Genomic DNA, 23,008 nt, shown 5'->3' with positions numbered 1-23,008 from the left:
GGCGCCAGAAGCACCCCCCCCCACCGTGGAAATGAGAAGACACATAAACAAGCCTCAAAAACAGACTTCTAGATCGCCTACAGCAACCCCAAAGGGAAATGAGATGAAACACTCTGATACTCAACCACCTGGACTCTCTGAACTGGCAACAAAAGAGGATCTGGGAAAAATGAAATCAGAAATAATTACTCAGATAACAGCAAAGATTTTGCTCATGGTGCAAGACATGATTAATAAATCTAGAGAGGACACAGATAAAAAAATAGAGGATCTGAGGAACATGATGGAATCCCAACATAGGAAACAAATGGAATCCATAAAACAGATATAAACAGATTTCCAAGAGATTAAAAACTCCATGGAAAGTCTGCGCAGCAGAATGAACCAATATGAGGATAGAATTTCACATGTAGAAGATAAGATTGCAATTAGTGACCAGGAAAAGAAAAATTGCTTTAAAATTGTAAGGGAACATGAGAAATCAATCCAGCAGCTGCTAGACGATGCAAAGAAGAATAACATAAGACTGATTGGAGTCAATGAAGAAAGAGGAGAGAGTGCAGATGACATTAAAAAAACTGTTCACAGAAGTGATGGCAGAAAACTTCCCAAGGAGGGGAAAAGAACTTGACATACAGATAAGGGAGGCATATAGGACTCCAGCTAGCCTTAATCAAAAAAAATCTACACATAGGCATATAATAGTTAGGATTCCAGAAATCCAACAGAAGAATAAAATTCTACCAGCAGTGAGAGAAAAGAAACAAATCACATACAAAGGAAAGCCCATCAGAATCACAGCAGACTTCTCAATGCAAACCCTCAAGGGAAGAAGAGTTTGGAGTGATGTGTTTCAAGCCCTAAAGGAAAACAGCTTCCAACCCAGATTGATGTACCCTGCAAAACTATCTTTCCAAATTGATGGAGAAATAAGATACTTTCATGATAAAGAGCACCTAAGGAACTTCATGAATACCAAACTGGCACTCCAAAAACTTTTAGACAATACCCTAGGAAAAGACAATGGGGATCAGAACCCCAGGAAACCCAGCAGAATGAATCCATTGGGCATGACAAATTAAACGCATGGGGGAGAATCCAACAAAAAGAAAAAGTCATGATAAGGCTTTTAAAACTTTTGACTTCATCTCACTAATGAGTGTATAATTCAGTCTTGTTATTGTGCTGATTGCTATTTTTCTGATTCTAGAGTTGCACACCATTCCTTGTGCTATACTGGCTCTTTATCATCTTATGTCACATTTTAATTGGGTTGTCTATTAATGAGCTCTAAGAATTCTTTATATATTCTGGTCATAGGTTCTATGCATTGTAAATATGGTCTGTTTAAGGACTACTTTTCATTTTAATGATGTCATTTAAAGTTCTAAATTTTGATGGAATCTCATTTATCAATTGTTTTCTTTTATACATCATGTCTTTTGTATCCTAGGTGGTTCTTGCCTACCCTGAATTCATAAATATTTTCCCTTATACTTTATTCTTAAAGTTTCATACTTTTAGGCTTTCTTATTTAGGTTCATAGATCCCGTCAAGTTATTTTCATGTATGAAAAAAAAAAGGGTTGAGATTAATTTTTTGTATACGGATACCAGGTGCTCTAGTGCCGTTTGCTAAAGACACTATCTCTTCCTCAGCTCTTGAATCGAGTTTATATTCTATAAAATGCTAATGTTAAATAATCTTTCAAAACTCAGTGGACCATATATGTGTGGTTCTATTTCTAGATTCTCTGTTTTATTCCAGTGATCTATATGTCTTTCCTTACACCAACACTGCCTTGATTACTGTAGCTTTAGAAGAAGTCTTAAAATTAGGTACTAAATGTCTTACAACATTGTTTTTGTTTTTGTTTTTGTTTTTAACTTTTCTAGTCCTTTGTACTCCTACATAACTTTTAAATTTCAATATCCAGTTCTTCATTTATAGCAAGTATACACAGACCTGAATTTTTATATATACCTTGTGTTTTCTAATCCTGCTAAATTCAAGTACAAGTTCTAGGGGCTCCTAGAGATTTCTTAGTATTTTCTCTGTAGATGATCATTTCATCTGCATATAAAGATTTTGCTTCTACCTTGCCAATCCTATCCTAGTTGTGTCATTTTATTGCCAGACTATTTTGGTGGGGACTAGGTTTCAAAGTTTAGTGGACAGATAAAGAGTAAGCATATCTGCCCTTGTTCCCCACCTTAAGGAGAAAGCATTGTATCTTCTCCATTCATATAAGGCATTCTCGCTGGAAGTATGGAGTACATGTCTTTAATTTGTTGAGAAGTTTCTGTTCTACTTCTAGTCTCCTGGTAGCTTTTACCATGAACAGCTGTAGAATTTGGTCCAATACGTTTTCTCCAACTAATGACAGGCTCATATGGCTTTTTCCTTTCCTCTGTTCAAATGATGACTTTTGGGGGTGGATCTTCCAATGCTGAACCAACACTGCTATCCCTATAACAAAACCACTTTCTACATCCTGCCAGATCTGACTTCTAATAGTTTGTTTTGTTAAACAAATTTCTATCTATGTTCATACTTTTTTCTTCCATTATCTTTATCCAGTTTTAGGATTAGCACAATGTTGAGTTCCTAAAATGAGGGGAGAAGTGTTCCTTCTTTTTTCTGCTTTAATTGTTTGATATAATTTATCAGTTAAAATGGTTATGAGCCTGCTGTTGTCATATAGGTAGGTTTTCAAGCTAGGAATATACTTTCTTTAATAGGTGCTATTCAATTTTTATATTTCCTCCAGAGTTAGTTTCATTAATTTGTCTTCTAAGTTACTTCTTAGAAGTTGTCAAATTTATTTCAAAAAAGATTTTTGCAATACGCTTTCTATATCCTTTTAAATTCTGTAAAATCTGTGGTAATGTCTCCTAGATCTTAATATTGTAATTTAAAAAATGTATAACTGATATTGTGTAACAGGAAGAAAAGGTCTAAAAGAGCAGGGGAATTGGGAGGCGTAGGAGTAGGGAAAAAAGGGAAAGGAAAAAATATGAGAAGAGGAAAAAAATGGAAACAAGGTCTTTGCAAATAGGGAAGGGTGGAGGGGGTGAAGGGAGGGCAAGGGAAGGGGAAAAAAAATAAGAATGAAGAGACTCATGTAATGGTACACGATCCCAATGATGAATGTAACTGTATTGCATACCTAAAATGTACCAATAAAGTTAATGGGGAAAAAAAAACAAGTAAATAGGGAGTGGTGGGTAGGTGGAAAGGAGGGAAGGAAAATGGGAAAAAACAGGAACTAAGCTATATCGTATACATGTACAAATTCCCAATGATGAATGTGATCACAATGTATACCTAAAATGTACCTATGAAGTTAATTTTTAAAAAGAATGTGATGTTGATTCTAATATTCATTATACTTACTGCCATAGCTGGTTAGCAATACTTCATCTTTTTAAAAATTTCCCTCTCTCCTAAAAAAAACAAATTCAGGTTCCAGGTTGATTGCAAAGCTGCCTACTCCACTGTAGTTGCAGAACAGCATGGTAGCTTGATGGTCTAAAAGGTCAAACATGAGCCCAAAGTTCTATTTTTAGGAAATTATTTGAAAGTAAGACATATAACATGACTCTCCAACTCCGTACAGATTGAGCCAGCAGCAGAGCCTGTTACTTTCCATCTGTTCTTATTCATAGAACCACTGAAGCAGCCCACTAGGTAACAGCAACCATTTCCTGATGAGAATTCTGAAGCACAAAGAAGAAATTGTGTAGCATTGATGCAAAGTCCATCAACCATAACCTATCCACTGCTTAGGATGAGCATATAGTCTAATATGGCAACTTGGCCACCCTCCACAGTGTGGTATTGTTCACAGGAAATATCAGCATTACACATTTGTCATCACTGCCTGGTTGAGTACAAAACATAGAAATAAAAAAAGCAGAGTGTGCTCTTGGTTTGAAGATTTCTCATTCATTTGCCTGGAAGAGATTTCATACCATGCTCACCTATATTATTTTGCTTTATTTGCTCTTAATAATAATCTACTTGTTTACTTTTCATTGAGGTAGATACAAAAAAGTACCTTATTTAAGTTCTTCGCTTAAAAGATAGATCTTTTTTCCCCTATACTGGGAATTGAATACAGGGGCACTCTACCATTGAGCTACATCCCCAGCCCTTTTTATTTATTTAGTTTTTACATTTTGTGGCAAGGTCTTGCCAAGTTGTCCAGGCTGGCCTCAAATTTATGGTACTCCTGCCTCAGCTTCCCGAGTAGCTAGGATTACAGGTTTTCAGCACCATGACCATCTTAAAAGATGCTTTTAATACCATTGTTATTAACATTAAGATTTTGGCTAACAAATATATTATTCTAAAATATCTCCCTTTCCCTACAATTTTTTTCACAAATTTAAGAATTAGGTTTTTATAAAAGCAATCAAAGTCCACATATCTACTGCATCCTTAGAAACCTAGGATTACAGACTTGTTTTTCTAAAATAAAAAGTTTATCTAACTCTTTGCCTTGACTTTATTTAAGACAATATTTCCTGCTGGTGCATATCTAAAAAAACATACAGAGTTTACCAAAATAATATATATATATATATATACACGCTTTAGGAAAAGAAAAACATGTATAAATATTTTAATACCAAATTTATTGAGCTATCATGAGATTAATACAAGTTACCTTTGGCTTCTACAATTACAAGAAATGCTCAAAGTGGTGGCCATGAGCTCCCAGACATTTATTAGTACGCGAACTGCTGCTTGAGTAACTTGGTCATTGAGATTGCTGCACATGCATTTTCTTTCTTTCTTTTTTTTCTTTTGGTACCAGGGATCAAACTCGGGTCATTGCGCTTGCAAGGCAAGCAACGGAACCACTGAGCTAAATCCCCAGGCCATATGCGTTTTCAATTTCTTCTCTCAGTTGGGTTTTCTGTGATTTGTGACATCTTCTAGGGTTCCCCTTACAAGGGTAAGATCATCCATTGAAAAAACATCTTACTATTTCTCTTTTTCTGAAGTGTGTATATATATTTTTTGGTGGACTCTGTATACGAGATCTTCCTGTGGAAGTAAAAGCTTATAAGTAATTAATTCCTCACTCTAACTATCATTTATACCACAGCATTAAATAGTAAACTTCCATGTTGGAATAAGTAAAAATGAATAGGTTAGGGTTTCTTTTTTTTACCTTTACACAAGGTAAACTCATAAATAGAAAGTGCATACTGTATAACCTTAATATTCAATATAAATTAAGCTTGGAATCCAAGATCAGGAAAGAAAAGACCTTTAGTTAACTCAAAAATATCCTACAATTGGTGCCCTGAATAATGATTAAACATAGGAATACACTCCTATACACGTAAATATAAGTACCACGCACTACTACCATTAGGAAAAAGTTTGATTTGGAGTCATGGAATATACACAGCTTTGCTGAAGTTCATGAGAGAGTTATGATTGCAGCATTGAAGCAAATGATAAAGAAGTATGCAGAAGGGAAAAAAGAGATCATTATCTTTGCTTATTGGAGATATTTGATACTCAGCAGTGAACCATAAGAAAGTACCACTGATTCAGAAATATGAATGCTGAGTCTTCAATCAAATGCACTTCAAAGAAATTTGAACATTTCAAATGTTTGCCTCATGTTAAAAGTTGTATAAAGGAGAGCCAGGGATTTAGCTTAGTGGTTCTGCCGCCTGCCTCACAAGTGCAAGGTCCTGAGTTTGATCCCTGGTACCAAAAAACAAAGCAAACAAACAAACAAAACCCCAAAAAATTGTATAAAAGAAATTTCCTACATTATTATAATAATTTTACAAATGGAGAAACAGGCTAAGTATGGTTAAGCAACTTAGGAAAGCCAAGTGCTAGAAAGTAATGGAGCTAGAATCCAACTCCCGGCACAAGATCCCACTATTCAACTCACCACAAAAAGAAATGGACTATTTGGAGGTAACATGATTGCTATTATTTTTTTAAAAAACTAGTATCAGAAATAGATTTATGAGAATTTATATGTACATTGAAATATCACTGTATTAGTCAGGATCCCCAAAGTAATCAGAACACATTTTCAAATTAGGACAACTTTAGGGAGTTTGAAGGAGGGACTCTTTATGAAGTTGTAGGCAGGATACTAGAGAAATTACATGAGAGAACGTGGTACCCATTTGAGGCGAATAACAGGAGGGGATAGTTACTGGAAACCCAGAAGGTAAAGCTACCTGGGGGTAGCCCTGGCAGCTGCCTGCAGTGCAGCCGTGCTGGAACGAAAGACCTGCACTGCTAATCCATCCTCCAGCACTCTAATCTCTCCCCAGCCTCCCCAGTGGTTGAACTCAGAGACCAAGGCAGCTCCTTGCTGAGCTCCCTATGTGTCAGCCCATCTAAGCTCAGAGAAGGGTAAGGAGGGATGGTCAGGAGCATTTGAAGATGTCCAACACCATCTTTTACACTGGGCCATCTACTGCAGTCTGTGTATTCGAATCTAGTCTGCAAATGTGACGAGATAAATAAGGACCTGGCATCAGAATGAAAATGAATTATGTCATCAAGCATACCTTAGTTCAGCTGATGCTTTAGCAGAGCAAGATGTTCTTAATGAAGGAACTGGTGTGTTGGTTTATTTCGGGGGGCAAGTTCCTTATGTCATTACAGATAGACCATTACAGCAACAGTGAACTAAACTCCTAGGTCTGCAGGTAATGAGAAACATGCTAGAGGTCCTCCAAAAGTACCCCCTCATCCCAGCTTTCATGTTTCTGCTTGGCTGTCTGCTAAAGAAAAGAAAACGGTATTTGTGTGTAACCTACTCTGACTGGGCACTGTGCCCAGCACACTTTAGATGACACTTAATTCTTGCAAGTTAGGTTATTCACCTGTCCTTTACACATAAGAAATTAGCTCAGAAAATATCAGTGACCTGCTGTGGTCTATCAGATAGCAAATGGCAGGAATAACAAGCAAATCCAGATCTGAATCCAAAGTGTATGCCCTTTGTTTTATCTGTGCTTTTCCTGGACTATAAAATCATCAGACATTAACACTCAGGAATCAAAACAGGCTTGTAAGGGGATTGCCTTGCTTAGAGACCCATGGCTATATTCTTTGTTGTTGGTAAACACCAAGTCACAGTTCTGGCAACAGATGTACCCCAACTCCCAAAAACTCAAATAATGCCATTTATGGATGCCATGTTACTTCACTTTACAAGGCCTTTTCAAGCTTGAGCAGCCAGATCATAGATGAAGTCCATTTGTTTCTAAGTGGCTTGTGTCTGTTTCCATCTCATTTTAAATCTAGGAGGTCAGGAAGAAGATGGGGAAAAAGAATTCATGAGAGGAATAATGCATTTCCTTAGAAATGTTATTAATTGGCTGGGCAAAATAAGAGAAGGAAACAATAAGTAAAGGCATCTTCCTCCCTTATGTCATTAAAAATTAAAAGCACTCTTGGTTTAAGCAGGGGAAATTAGTAATTAAGTGCTATATAATCAACCTGTATAAACATAATATTGAAGGGAAAGCTAAATTAATCACTTCACTAAGCTTGTTTTTGCTCCCATTAATGTACTTTTTACTCAAGTCCTTCCTGTGAGCCAGGATGCGTTTTCTGGTCTCTTTTGCTGGGCTGACAGATGATCATGGACCAGAATTGCAAAAGTTATCCATACATTTGGGCCTTAATATAGGCAGCCAGGAGTCCCATTTTGATCTCAAAGGTTCACCAGAATGAGCGTGCATGTAACAATGGCAGTCCTAGATGGTGGCAGGATGGAGCTAGATACAGTCTCGGTGCCAAGGACTTCCCAGTCTGGGATGTTGGGGTGGACCCAGACAGGCATAATTATTAAAAATATTCCTGAAATGTAATGGCAAAGTCCTTTTTCTTTGGCTCAAATCTTGGCTCTACTGCTTATCTTGGATGAGTTACTTAATTACTGTGTGCCTCAGAGATCATAGATATCTTATCTCAACTCATGTTGTAAGGAGTAGACCTGAGTGCAGTATATAAAAGCAAAATAGTTTTATTGAAAGCTATTCTGTTTCAGTTACAGTTGTTATACAATGTGATACTGGAGCATCAGAGAAGGAATGTCTGTCACTGTCTTGAGGGCTACCAAAGTCTTCCCAAGGAGGCAGCATTGGAGCCAGGCCTTGGAGGATTATCTGGCAATGGAGCCAGGACTCCTTGGCCTCTGTGATGCCATGGCTGTGCACTTCATCTTTTTGGAGGAATGCCTTCTCTTGAGGCAGAGAAGAAATGGGGCTCAAACTTGTGTGAATATCTCCATTTCACTCAACACAGTAAATAGTAGTAATAACTTCTGGAGCCCAGGTGTGTGCTATTGTGACAACAGCCTGCCAAGGATGAGATAAGGTGTAGAGAGAGTAACTGAGCCAAGTCCATTGTGAGCAGGGTAAGAAGAAGTTAAGTGGAAGGGGGGAGGGAAGGTAGCCCTCCATGTCCCTTTGCTACACCCCAGGGTGGTGACATGTCTGTGGTTTGCTATATGAATGAATTTGGCTAAGCAAAGTGCAGTATTTCATATCTTTGTTCCTTGATTCCATACTAACTAACCTCACCGAGTTGCTTCTGTGAATGAAAGTGCACGAAGCACAATTCCTGTTACATAGAAAAGTCCTCTTATTACTCCCTGTGTTGATTTAATTCTCACAGCAACCCTTTGAGGTGAGAACATCATCCTGAGAAAGCAGAAAGTTGCACTGCCAAGACTTTGATAAGCTTGTCTAAGATTAATAGATGGTGAGTGGTGGGATGAGGGTTTAAACCCTGGTGAATGTTGCAGACCCGCCCTCCACATCTCCCCCACAGCCCTGTACTTTGGAGGGCACCAGGTGCTAGATGGACCTGCCCCATGCTAGACATAAAGCAGCCAGCAATTGGTGATGTTCAGACTCCACAATCAATAATGAGAAGAAATTCTTTCACCTTGCCTCTTGAGAAAAAGGTAGGGTCGAGCCTACAATCACAGTGATGGTTCAACAAGTGAGCTCAGTGAGCAGCCAGGGTGACTCACCAGGAGCCGTTACCCCTGGATGTGGTGGCTGTGATGCTGCTCACGCTAATCTTGGCAGTTTTACTCAGGGGACAAACAAGTTGTTTTTTGTTTTGTTTTGTTTATCACGCATACTCTACTGCCACACAGAATTTAGGGAAGTTTTAATAAATGACTAAGCATGCTACCAGACTAAAACTCACATGTTAGAAATTATGTAGAAGGAAGAAAATGCACTTCTGGGAGGAGAGTCCTCAAACTCAGATCTCTTCAAGTGCTATGCAGGCCATATAAACACGGGAGGATGCCAGCAAAAGACAAGATGATGTGATGCTGCTGCACCAGGTTGAAGAAAAATATCATTATTATGCTAAAGCTATGTTCAAAGAACATCAACCCTCAGATTGTTCTCACCCTGGAGTGGTGAGTGCCAGAAAAACATCTATGGAACTAGGAATAGGGGAAGTGGGAGGGGAAGAGGAAAGGAAAGAAAGGAAAAGAAAAAATATGAGAAAAGGAAAAACATGGAAACAAAGTCTTTGCAAATAAGGAAGGATGGAGGGGGTGAAGAGAGGGCAGGGGAATGGGGAAAAAATAAGAACCAAGAGACTCATGTAAAGGTACAAGATTCCAATGATGAATGTAACTGTATTGTACACCTAAAATGTACCAATAAAATTAATGGGGGAAAAAAACCCATCTATGGGACTGATCTGGCCATAGGTCTCTGACCTAGGCTAAGAGATGATGACCTCGGTGGACCCCAGGCAGCCAAGCAGCATGAGAAACCAGGTGAAGTCAGACACTGTCCAGAGGCGAGGAAGTACACCACTTCTTTTGGCGGGCTGCCTTTTTCTTGGTTCCAAATTATAAAATCATCATTTCTTTCAAACTAAGCTAGAAACCCTTCCTTGGAACTTTTACAGAAGTAGAATTATGTGTTAGACATGACCTTGTTGAGAGCCCAGAGCATGGCCCCAAAAGTTGGCTTCAGGTTAAGGACAGCCTGGGTTTAAGTTTCCAGAGATGGCTCCTGGTGCAGAGGTAGAACTGGCAATGCTGCTCGGGTAGATGGATAGCGTATCTCTTTGCCTCTTCCCTGAATTTTCCTTCCCTCAGCCAGCTTTGCAACTAAAGCTGTGCCACTGACCAGGGACTGTTTCAGAAGTTCTCAGTACTAAAGCTTTTTACCAGCTTGGCATCAGAGAAATGCTAAAATGAAGCACCCATCAATCTAGAAGGGCAACAGATGTTGAAGCATATCAAATATCAGTAAACAGCAAGCCCACAGAGAGAGGCTACTGGACTTGGCATCATCTGAGCAAAAATACCCTATTGCTTTCAAGAGAGAACACTGTGGACTTTATAAAGTGCATTGAATTGATGCATTTTTTTTCATTTGGACAAATGCTCCACCATAAAATATTTCCACTTAGAGATGGTTTACTATATTCTATTTTTTTTTCATCTCTGGTTTTCAGCAGAGCAAGTTGAATGCTTACAGAATATTCTAGGCTTTCATCTCTGGAAATATAGGTCTTTAAAATACCTTCCCAGTAATTGTAGGGAGTTTTGTGTTCCACTTACCTAGTACCTCCCTTACTGGTAGCAGAATTATCCATAATTATAAATAGTAAATAGGACTATAAATAAGGGTTCAACACTGATATTACACTAAGCTCAAAAATTTTAAATGTGTATTCTGTTATTCTCTTCATTCCTCTGAGCCTGTTTCCTCATTTGTAAAAATAAGACCTATCCCATGTGATTGTTGTGAAGATTAAATAAGATAATACACATAAAGTATTTGTCATGGTTACTGGTATGAATAGTTTCTCAGTGAGAGAGATATGAAATGATAGAAGTGGTCATTGTTATTAGCCAAGCATACACTGCATTAGTGCTTCATGTATGTTACTGGAGGTGGTTGAAGACGGTTGGGCTGGTCCTTTCCCTGATTGCTGTTGGAGACTCATTCTCTCCTTCCCTCCCTCTGCTATGTGTGCCACATTTCCCAGGCTTCCTTGCAGCCTCTTGGTAGGTTTGGCTAATGAGAGATACTGGTGGAAGAGGACATGAGAAGCCAGGTCATTACTCCCCTTCACTACAGCAGCAACTGCACTTTCCCTGTGATTCTAGCTCCTAGACGTCTTTTTCAGGTTCCATTTCTGACCAATCAGACCATTCCTAGGTTTCAGTTCTATCCTGACACACCCAGCTTCTGACTCTGGTCATACTACTGCCTCCTGTCATCCTTGACTCCTAAGAGAGAGAAAAAAAATTCTTCTGCTCTTTCTGATGTCTTAGTCACTTCAACATCACCTATCTGGCCTCTAGGTTTTTTTTTTTATCAATTATCAAACCAATTTCTTCTATTAAATTCTTCCTGTTGAAAGACCTAAAGTAGTTTCAGTTATCCAGATTAGACTAATTTAGTTGCTTTTAAGCATTAAAAGAGAAATCAGTCATTCTAGGGAATTCACCTCTACCCATTAGAATGAGCTGGGTCAGCTAGACAGAAAGTAGGTAGCAACCATGGAGAGTAGCTCACTTTGACAAAGCACTTTTAAGGAGCTGAGAGTTGGGTTAGAGAAATGAAAATGAAGCAGGCTGACACTAGAGAGTGCCATTCCATAATCTGCTCTCTGGTCCTAGCTAAAGTGGGAAAGAGAAGTGAGGCTTTGTATAAGTGGGGCCTGGAACAGGTTGAGGGAAGTGCTGATGTTGGACACGCAGGGAAGCAGTAGGAGAAGAGCTTCTCACCCAGAGGCACTGGTGAGAGCGAGGTGTGGCCAGAGGGAGGAGAACTTCCTCCAGGAAGGGCCTCGGGTCAGGAGTCACAGGACAGAGAGCTGGGTCTGTGAGGACCACAGTTCACTGGGAGTGGGGCTCTTAACCGCAAACAGATCCGTTAGGAATTGGAGCAGCAATCAGGGAACATCCTTTGTCCAGCATGCTCTCAATCTTTAACTGTTTATAGTGAAAAAAGATAGATTGTAGGCTGATCATCTTGTTTTTTTAAAGTCAGGAACATGAAGTTGCTTTCTGCTAAATAGCACATAAATTAAATCATCCTGTCAGTAATAACAAAAATGTATTTACTTATCTCTAACAATTTTGAAGAGACACTGCAATAGAAGGAAAACACTCCTTAAATGCCCCTAAAAATCTATACTATTTCACTAGAGCACGTTTGTGTACCAGGTGTTGTAGAAAATCACACCAGAGAGTTTCAGCATGGAGGAAGCCTGAGACATCTCCACAGGAAGAGAGTACAGCTTACCTTCAGTGCTCAGAGCCTACCCCTTCCATTCCCTGTCCCTCCTGGATGCCTTGGCCTGGAGACGCCTGTGTGTTGGTCTAGACCAAAAACAAAAAAAAAAGAAAGAAAGAAAGAAAGAAAGAAATTGGACTCTCCAAGGGCAGGGAAAGCAAGGCTTTTAATCCAAACTCTTGCAAGAGAGGCAGCCCTACAGAGACAGGCACCCTCCAGTTGAGAAGCTGTGTGTTTTCATTCCTAACTCGCAAGGGTTCCCCACCCTCCATCTCCCACGGCCTGGGATCTGGGGTTCACAGTCTGCCCCAAACAATCCGTTCCATCCCACACCTGTTGTTCCCCTCCTTTCCCTTCGTCAGGGAAGTGTCAATTAATCTTGGGGCCAGGCCTCTCACACAAGAAATAATATAGCATCCTATAGAATTTAAGACTCCCCGCTGCACGGGAAATAGCAGCTACAGACTTTCAGGTCTGATTTCCCAAGCATCCTTGTCCTGATAGAAGGCCACCATCCAACACATTCCACCAAGATCAGCGTCCCATCCTAAAGGGAGAGGAGCCATCTGTGCCTGTGGTCTTGTCGTGGTGCGTGTGTAGCAGTCACTTTTGTTAAGAGCCTGCACTGAAAACTTTACCCATTCAACCCAGGCATTCATCTCCTTATATCCTGTCTCAGCTTCTAAAGTTTGCCTCAAGTCCTTTATTTTGACTATTTTTATCTTCTAGGATCATTATTTTGTGAGTTAGAGAGTTAGTTGAGGTAGCCTTTGGTTGAGACAAGTTAGATTTAACCATAAGGACAAGCTTGCTTAGACGGTCTGGTCCTGCAGCAGTTTAAACTTTTACGAGATAATACTTAACAGGTATCAAATCTCAAAATTAGAGAGACTGTGATTTTAGTTACATTAGTTATCAGCTTAACTGAGTAGTCAAGAGTCCCTTTTCAGGGTCCTAATCTCACACCTCAACCTCTCATTTTTGGTATAGTAAGCCATCTAAATTAGCTTTGAGAGAGGGGGACCAGCTCCTGTTCTTCTTTTTTTCTTAGAGTCAGCTGTAACAGTTCTTTTTAGGTGACACCAGTACCTCCCAATGTTCCCTATGGGTCCCCTTACCTACGTATAGTGAGTCCAGCCTGTTTTAGCAGTCCTCATAGCCATCTCAGTGGTCAGGAGCACTTGACAGAGGACTCCCCAGAGCAGCTGGGGTTTGTCCTCTTTCCAGGTTATCAGCACCAGACCACCAGGTTGGAATGGATGGACAGTGAACTCCCAACAGTCGAATCTGGGCTGGGAAAACTTAACCTTTTGGTAATACCCAACTTAAATATGTTACAATAATATATTTACTAATATTTATTTAGCTGTGTCATCACCCCCACTTAGTTATCTCAACAATCTTTTTAAATGACTCATGAGAACCAATCATAACAGTTAATATTTAGGGGGCTATAATTATATATATATATTATTTTAAGTTACTGGATACAGACAATAGGCATTGTATTAATAAAACCAATTTTGATATCATTTTGACTGGCTAACAATCTGAAAGGAAACATGTCATCAACTTTAAAGGCATCTTTTTTTTTTTTTGGCATCTTTGCTTTTACCAACTGATTTAAATTAGCCCACTATTGAGCTTTGTAAACCAAAAAACTTTTGGTCCAGTATCATGAGTGTCTGTTTATCTATAAATCAAGCTCAGTAGGACTTTTTGGAGGATAATAATATATCTCTGAAAGTCAACACACACACAGAGAAACATATATCAGCCTAAATGACATATAACCTTTAATTATCAAACTTTATGGCCTTTATTTGTATTAGTGCCCTCTAAGCCTATTAGCCTTTGTTCTATAATGAGACCCATTTCGGCTACTTTTCTTCAGAGTCAGAAGTTTACAAGGGCAAAAACAAAAGGAAAAGTAAAATTGACATGAGCTCAGAAATCTTTAATGAAGCAGCTGCAGGTACCTTAACCAGTTATTACAACAGATTGACAGGCTGATGAACAGACAAGAAAATATACAGAATACATAAAACAGTTATATGTAATCATAATGCACTCTTAAAAAATACCAACTTAAATTGAAATCCAAAAGTAAATTTATCAATCAGCTAAGATTTGTAACAATGGGCTCTTGTTAAATTCTTATGTGGAATTTTAATCTCTTTTACAATAGAAACTATGATTTTTATATTCTCTTTCTGCTTTTCTCCCTCTCTTTTTTTAAGTAAACTTTTTGTGGTTTTCTGAGTAACTCCTCAATTGGCTTTCTATTTCGTCCCTCTAGATTTTGTAGCTTTCTTGATATGTCAGACCAGCTCTTAGTAAAAAAATTAACTTTGAGAAACCCTTGCCCCAGGGGACCCTCCGGTCCAGCCCAGAATACTTTTTCATCTGCTCTTTTAACTTCTGTAAGAAGGCAGAGTGGGTTTCCTCCATTTTTTGTTGACTCTCAAATGGCTTAGAGATGTTTGGGGACTGAGGGCTGACTCTTTAATCCCTTTGATTGTTAAATTTTTGAAAATCTCACAGTTGGCCCTGGCCATTTTTAACATTATTATTTTATCTGGGATCTTAATTTGAGAACTTGTGTTTTGTTGTAGTTACACCTGGTCTGGAGGATTGGTTCCCTTCCCAAGCAAGCATGGCTGTTCTTTTGATATTTATTTGTTTGTTTCTTTCTTCCCTGAGGATAAAATGTTTAGGTTAGGATAGGTATCAGTTCAGCTCATGTGTATAGGTTGGGGCCTAGAAATTGGTCTAATTGTTTGTCTAGTCCCAGGGAATTCTCAAGTAACACACACACACACACACACACACACACACACACACACCTCTCTCGTTGTTGATTTCAGTGCTAGTGAAGGGATCGTTAAGGAATCTAATTTGTCCTCCTCCCATTGGTACCTCACAAAGAGGGAACATATTAGAACTGGATTGTTTTGTAGGGAGGGGGAAGCTTTCTAAGTCTTTTTTACATTGTTTAAACTTTCTCCTCAAATTAGATACAAAGGAGCTGCTGGTGGGGTGTCCCTCCCTGACCCCACACACCTTGATCAATTTTTTTATTGAGCTCCTGTCTCTTCAGTGTGTCCCTCATCCTGAACACTTTGTGGCTGTGCATGGGTAGGGAACAAACAAAATGAAAGGTCCCGTGACTTTTATTCTGCGTTTCCTTTTTATCCTTAAGGGGAAACACTGGTGTTGGCTCTGGGAGCCAGCAGAGGCCTTAGTCTCTCTCCTCTTGTGAGGCTGAAGTTTTATCATTCACAAAGAGGACTAGTGCTTGACAGACCCAGTCTTCACGAGAGCCAAACTTGGGCCAAAACACAGGGAGCCCTTTGACTGGCTCCCCGGGCTAAAGGAAACAACAATATTTAATCATCTTTTTTTTTCACCCTTAGTCTGAGAACTGTCCTCCCAATTTTCAAGCCTTTTCCCCATAGACTATTAGGGAGCATGTCCAGGGTTTTTTTCCCTGATTCCCTAGCCTGAGACTGTTTCCCATTCTCAAGAGATCCCTGCGCCTGGGTCTTCTTGTTGTGTTCAACCCCCCTTACCAGGCCCCTGGTGGCCCCTCTTTTTGCCAAGCCTCCTACCTGCCCCTCTGTAGGAGTCTACCCGAGACAGGTTTTAAAAAGAATAGAGGTTTCTTGCACACCCCGAGAATTGCTTGTCTGGAACCCAACTCAGTCACACACTCTCGACCTCCTCCAGAGAAAGTCACCCAGCCAACAAGGCAAGACCTTAGTCCAGTTGTTCCTACCTTGTCCCGTGCACGAGATTACTTGATTGCTGCGGCTTGTCTCTTTTTCTCTCCCCTGCCCTGATTTCACAGTCGTCAGAACAGTCTAGGATGTTCCATGGCTTCCGCAGGGAGATGGAGTGTCCAAGCAGAGCGGGCCGCACGTAAATGGAGTGAGACACGTCTCCCTCTCCACCAAGACAACCTCAACCACACAGGCACAGAATCTCCCTGGCGAGCCCCCAATTGTAAGAAATGATCTCACTTGTCCAGACCAAAAAAAAAAAAAAAAAAAGCAAAAGAAATTAGACTCCAGAGGCAGGGAAAGTGAGGCTTTCAGTCTGAACTCTTACAAGAGAGGCAGCCCTACAGAGACAGGCACACTCCAGTTGAGGAGCTGTGTGTTTTTATTCCTAACTCACAGGGGTTCCCCCGCTCCATCTCCCACGGCCTGGGATCCGGGGTTCACAGTCTGTCCCAAACAGTCTGTTTCATCCCACACCTGTCGTTCCCCTCCTTTCCCTTCTCGTCCCCTCCTGTCTGTATCTGTGGTTACTTTTAGCGTGTTGGCTTTCCAGGATTCAAGAAGACTCTTACCTCTGGTGTGATTCTTTGTACAGCGTGTGTGTCCTTGTCTGCTAGTTGACAAAGCTAAGTCTAACAATAAGGGCTTATTAGAGCAGTTAATGAAATACGGGATCAATTAAAAATATGTCTACCTCTTACAGGTAGAATTCACGGCAGGGACATTCTTCCCAAGGTGGCTGTGTCAGTTTCACCTATCAGCATCTCCAAGGAGGCAAGATTTCAACAAATCAGACTTGTCTGGGTAATTGGATCACAGTAGCAGTCTTCACTGTAGTACGCTAAACACTGCAGATGCCAGAGGAGGAAGTGGTAGACAATCCTAAACTAGGAAGTTAAGCAAGTATTTCAACTGTTAGGAAACAACAGGCTTTTCCTGAAAATGTGAGTTTCCAGCCCTGTTGTAATGTGGTGGAGAGCAGGGACATCTAACTTCAAGGGGCTCCTAAAAATGACAGCACAGGGAATTAACTTAGCGTGCACTGCCAACTGTTTAAGCCTTTTTGTATTATTAACTCCCTGAACCCTCATAGCTGTTCCATGGTGTCTGGGTATTGTTGGTACTTTGCAGGCAAAGTCTGAATGGCCAAGAAGGCCAGTCCCTTTCCAAGGCTGCACCAGCAGTAAGAGAGCAGCTCAGATGTGAGCCTAGATGTTCTACTCTGTGCTCTGCTTCCTGTGAAAGGCTGTGAGCCACCTCTGTCACTTCTTTGAGTAGCACCTTTGCACTGCCCTTAGGTGTTTCAAAGTGTGCTGACCCTGCTCCAGTGCGAGCTTCCAGCCATATTCACCCTGTATGCCTAATCAGACTGGGGGTAAAACTACAGGTATGTGTAGCCTCCTTGGAGCAGCCTAAAGAAGTCACTTGTGGCTGGTTCCACAGAGAACCAGCCTTGAGCCAGTGGTATTAATGCTGGATTTAGATGTGAAATCCTTAGCAGGAAAAACCTGATCTGCCTCTCTAGCAACAGCTTTTCCTGTTTACCCCAGCAGTAGCTCTAAAGAGTTCCTTGTAAGTCTCGCTCTTTCTAATTTTTCATAGAGAAGCCCCCATCTTTAGAGTCTCACACATAGTGTGTGACTTGGGACAAGAAGTCTGCCTCTTTGGGCCTTGCTTTTCCTCATCTTTAAATTGCAAAGATTAGATTCAAGGTGTTTTTTTTTTTTTTAATAGCAAGCATTGGAACTGTGGAAGAAACCAGACAGAAGGTGCACCCCATTTCCTGCTCACCCGTGACTCCTTGCTTCCCCCACTGTAATGCAGCCTTCACGGACTTCTGCTGGACATGAGCGTTGGGCTAGGATGTTTCCAAGAAAATAATCCAAAATATACAAAAATAATCACATAGGATGCCTACTACAATATAATAATAAAATAGCTTAGCCACTGAGAAAAGTAGGTTGGAGAACTCTCCCCACAGGGTCCTCTGAGATGCTATGTCCCTAGTGGGGGAGATCAGCTTGGCCAGATCATGGACAGGCTGGGGAAGCTAACTCCACTGGGCCTCATGCTTCTTGCTGAGAACAGACTCCCTGCTGCAACCCTGGTGAATTAGAAATTCAATCCAGTGACTTTTGGAGATTGGTTTTCTGTCTGGGGATCTGACTCTTACTTCACTAGAAGAGGGATCAGGCTGTTCTGGGAGGAGTAAGTGGACTGGCCTTCAGGAAGGTCTCTCTCTCTCTCTCTCTCTCTGTCTCTCTCATTTGTTTCTCCTTCCTTCTTTCCTTCTAACTTTTCATTCTTTCTCTCTTTCTTTTTAAACTCTATTTCAAAGGGAATTTCTGATTACTTCAGGTACTTAACACCCCCAGACTGACTCTGCTGTATTATCACTTACATGTTAAAGATATCCATATCACTACCCACATCATTCCTTTGTGCTAGAAGATCACTGAAGGTTTACTTTTACTTATGTCATGTGATTTATTTTTTGAAAACCCTCTTAGAGTTGGAAATGAATGTCCTATTTCCTTTATTTTGGTAATTTTCACAGACTCCTAGGTAGATAGCACTAGAGTAAGAATCTTACTGTTAAAATATTTTCGATCTCCAATGCCTGACACAGAGAAGCTGTTTAGCAAATCTTTGTTTATTGATTCAGAAAATACTCCTGCATATAGTCAGATGGAAAATAACTATAATCTCAATCCTTATGTCTGTAGTTGAAGAAAAGAGACAGTTAAATACATTATATATCTTTGGTAAGTGCTCTAAAGAAAAGGATGGATTAGGTGGAAGAACAAATTCAAATGATAGATTGTGAAAGTAAATGACCTCAACTCCCAACTCTAAAATTCTGTCTGATCCTGTCTCACAAGTGATGATCATTTCCATTATTTCCATCATTTCCTATACACCCATCTAGTCTAAGCCCTATGTTAGCATCTTCATATTGACGGTGAAATTACATGAAATTAACAAAATAACCCCCCCAGTTAGGCCTTCTTATCCCTTTTTCCAGATGAAATAAAATAAGGCCCAGAGAACAGATAGTTGTACATGATCAGAGAACTAATAAGTAGGACAGATGAAATTTGAACCAAAGTTTAGTCTGACAGAGTATTTTATTCTGAGTAAAAGGAAAAGAAAATCTCACAGACTCCCAAAATTATCACCAGGGGTCTATTAGGGTTCCAAGTTTGAGAATCACCAAATCAGACTAGATAATAAAAGGTCCAGTATAGTAGGAGAGAGGTCAAGAAAAGAGGGCGAAAAACTTGGCTGGAGGGTGGGAGGGAAAGGGAGGACAATAATATTCTTGAGTTGTCCATCTTATCAGCCTAACAATAATAAACATCTCCATGGCAACAAGAAGTTTAATTAATGGCAGATGTTGAGTCCTTTTAAAAGCCACACCAACTGCATGCCAAGATGATGCTGTAAACCCTTCTGCTCTGCCACAGCTGGGCTAATCATGCTATGGTCATGTTGGAGAAACCCATGTTTTGAGGGTGGAACAAACTCTGGCATCTCCCAGAATGCATGTGCACATGCGTGTGCACACACACACGAATACACACCACACACACACACCACCGAGGTTTCTCAGGTGTTTGAACATTATTTTTCAAATAGTTAAATACCAATTTTAATGTGTACTAGAAAAAGGAATAACTGGCATCAAACCTGAGTTTCAGGATATTTTTGCTTAAAAAGGTAAATTTGAGACATTTCATTACTTACAAATACCATAGGCAGTACCCAGGCATGGAAACAATTGTGAAGGTGCTAAAGTTTGTGAAAGAGCAACATAATATATGAGAAAGTACCAGATGCATAGAAGGCCCCAATAAACCTTTCCCTCCTCCCTGATTCACATAGGGAGCAGGTCCCAGTGCCCAGTTCTAACCCTCCCACTAGACCTGGTCCTGCGCGCCTTTCAGGACACCCCTCTTTTGTTGTTTCCCCTCTGCTAACTTCACACTGGATCCGTCTCCCTCCATGCTCCCACGAGGAGAAGTGCAGCAAGTGCACAAGCGACTAGGGGCTCCATCAATGCCTAGATGAATGTCAGCAATCAACAAGTATTTGCCTAAAAGAGTGGACAGTATAGGATTTGGAAAAACAGAAATCAGAATCTGAGAACTGGAAGGGCTCTCAGAAAGCATCACGCAGCTGAGCAAGTGAAGGTCAAATGATTCAGCAATGAGAATTCAGATAAAATAGGCAGATATAAAATTTTACAAATATTTTTAGAAGAACCTGTTTCCTCGAGACTTCCTGCTTTCCAGAAAAGTAGCAGGGAAGTACCACAAAAGGGCATACACTTCAAAAATCTAGAAGGTCATGCTGCATACTAGGTCAGGAAAGGGATATCATAAGTGATCATTGCAGAAAGCATTCCTGGTTGAACATTCTGTTTATTTTCCTTGTGGTAAAGTGCAGATGATGTAAAATTTACCATTTTAACCATTTTTAAGTGTACAGCTTGGTGGAATTGGGTTCATTCACATTGTTGTGTAATCTTCACCACTATCCATCTGCTGAACTCTTTTCACCTCACAAAACTGAAACTCTGTGCCCATTTAACAACTTCCCATTCACCCCTCCGCCAGCCCCTGGCAACTATCATTCAGCTTTCTGTCTGGCATGAATCTAACTGCTCCAGCTATCTCATATAAGTGGACTCTTACAGTATTTGTCTTTCTGTGACTGGTTTATTTCACTTAGCCTAATAATATGTGCTCTAAGTTCTTCCGTGTTGTAACACATGTAAGAAATCCTTCCTCCTTGGTTGCACTTCTTTATGTTCCTAAAGGCTTGGCATGCTTAACATTTTAGTGACTTCTTTCCAGTGGGAGTAGCCCTACTGTGGGTGACAGCAGCAAAAGGATGCAATATCTGAGGAAGTTTCAACTTGGTTCTTGTAGTCTAATAGCTACAAGGGGAGTAAATAGAATTCTAAGCTGCACTCCCCATTTACACCGCAACTTCCCTTACTGTTTCTGCCCCAAGTCTTTAGTCAACCACAGAGAAGCATAGGAGTTGGAGATTTAATAGGAGGTTTGAAAATAAAACAAGCTTAAATTCCAGCCTGACTTCCATGATCTTGGACAATATATTAATTTCTCTGAGGCTCATTTCTCTCATCAGTAAGTGGACAGAGTAATACTTGTATTGAAAAAGATTTCTTTTGTTTTCCAAGGGCTGAGATCTTTTCTGCACTTTTCTGAATTAATCGTAGTTTCTTAGATTAAAAAATTATTACTACAATTTATTCCACTGGGAAGTGTGGAAACATAATGTGTTGTTGTATGACATTTGCGGCACTCTGAGGATTATCAGGCAACCTAGTGAAGCTGGAAAGGAGTGAGTGCTAACTTACTGAGCATGCTGTGCATGTCAGGTACATTATGTTTTCATCAAAAACACACAGAATTCTTTTATGGCTCTTGGCCATCTCCTCTTCTATCTCCCTGTTATCAGAACCAACCCCTCCAGCCAAGTCCCACCCTCCATCAGTGCCTAATATTATGCCCAGAAAACTACTGATACTCCCTCTCAACCCCCCTCAATATTTATTTAAAGTGTATGAACTCTGTCAGTACCTGCCTGTGTTTGTTTGGCCACTAATACATTCCTTATATCTTAATGTAATCTCTGTGCCCTCCAGTTCCCTCCTGTCCTCATAGTAAATGTGCCATCTTTTGGCTGTGCCAAAGAAGAAAGCCTGAGTGTAGAAACTGATTCAGCGCCTCTCAGAAGTTGGGCATCTCTCTTTTCTGGCCACCTGAGAAGCATTTCTCTCCTCTCCTCTCCTTTCTTTTGATAAACAGGATAGCTGTCCCCAAAGGGATGAATCCATTACGTTTCGCCAGGGTCGAGTTCATTTTCCATTGCATGTTTCAGTTTAAAGAGAGAACCTTTTAAAAGGGCTGAACATACACTGAGTGTGGGTACTTAACTTTTAATATGTATGTGCCCACAGCCAAGAGAACAGAGAAGCCTTAAATAATAATGAAACCAAATTGTGCATGTTGTATGTTTTATGTGGCACTGATTCCTAAATATACTCTTAGCAGCCAGGTATTATTTAATATATTCCCCATTAATCAAGCTGCCAAATCTAAATGAAAACCATACTTAAATATATGTAATAAAATTATGGCTTTGAGTTAAATATCAAAGTAACACTCGCTACATTTTTTCCTCCCAGCCAACCTTCATTTATTGTCTTAGTTTTTACTCTGAAAGCTAGTTCTTTTGTATTAGGAAGTCAGTCTTGATTGCAAAAAATTTATACCACAGACTTTCAGGATTATGTAGGTTTCAGCTGAATTCCTAAATGCCAGTATTTTAGAGAGAAAGAACTATATGGGGATTTTTTTTTTTCTGGCAAAAATGAGATGTTTCTTCTTATGGTGAGACCCTGAATTTGAAAAGAAATTAATAATTGCCTTAGAGGCACTGAATTGTTTGTAGCTTCTGTAATAAATGGTGCCTGCCTTTTGAGCTGTTACTGCTTTTAGGGTTTTGTGCTAAATATCCTGTTATTTCTTTTTGAGGTTGCAGTTTCTGTTGGTTTTGCAATAGTGACATCTAGGGGCTTCAGGAAATATTGCATGAGCTGCTAAAATTCTCTTTTTCCAAAACCATCCCTTTGCTTGGAGACGATGACATGTTTGTGGGTCACTGGGGCTGAATGAGAGAGAAGGCAAATGGAGCCCAGGATGGATAAATCCCAGTTCTGTCCATTAGGCTTCTGATCTGGAGATAAAGCAGAGAAGTAAACAGAAAAGTATCTTACAAAACACTAGCCAAATTTGGGATGGCCTGGACCATCTGAGCAGATTTTTGAAATTATTGATAAATGACTGTACTTACCATGTTCAGCTCATTCTCATTTGTTTGGGTGCTGTTCTTTGCCTT

General features: G+C 40.0%; 1 protein-coding gene and 1 long non-coding RNA gene across 18 annotated transcripts in view; one reads left to right on the top strand and one right to left on the bottom strand.

Annotated features, from left to right (window-relative positions):
* LOC147827399 (uncharacterized) overlaps nucleotides 1-17,134 on the bottom strand; it is a 45,758-nt gene extending 28,624 nt beyond the window's left edge. Inside the window, exons 1-3 of the long non-coding RNA XR_015452494.1 lie at nucleotides 16,648-17,134; nucleotides 16,072-16,314; nucleotides 12,303-12,379 (exon numbers count right to left, since the gene is read on the bottom strand). This is a non-coding gene — a long non-coding RNA (uncharacterized LOC147827399). The remainder of the gene's footprint in view (nucleotides 1-12,302; nucleotides 12,380-16,071; nucleotides 16,315-16,647) is intronic.
* Fggy (FGGY carbohydrate kinase domain containing) overlaps nucleotides 1-23,008 on the top strand; it is a 479,381-nt gene that overhangs the window by 344,687 nt on the left and 111,686 nt on the right. Inside the window, exon 15 of one of the 17 annotated variants that reach the window (XM_087214471.1) lies at nucleotides 3,669-3,698. The exons of the other annotated variants lie outside the window; for them this stretch is intronic. Within the exon in view, the coding sequence (XP_087070597.1) occupies nucleotides 3,669-3,677 (9 nt within the window). The 3' untranslated portion in view covers nucleotides 3,678-3,698. Of the gene's footprint in view, nucleotides 1-3,668; nucleotides 3,699-23,008 lie in introns of those variants that run through there. 17 annotated transcript variants of the gene reach the window in all.

This window comes from Heterocephalus glaber, unplaced genomic scaffold (assembly GCF_053883595.1).
Source record: "Heterocephalus glaber isolate CG9 unplaced genomic scaffold, H.glaber_assembly_v1.0 deba00001447, whole genome shotgun sequence".
NCBI classification, from domain to species: Eukaryota; Metazoa; Chordata; class Mammalia; order Rodentia; family Bathyergidae; genus Heterocephalus; species Heterocephalus glaber.
Note: the sequence above shows the minus strand (reverse complement) of the source record. Positions and strands in the feature narration are given on the sequence as shown.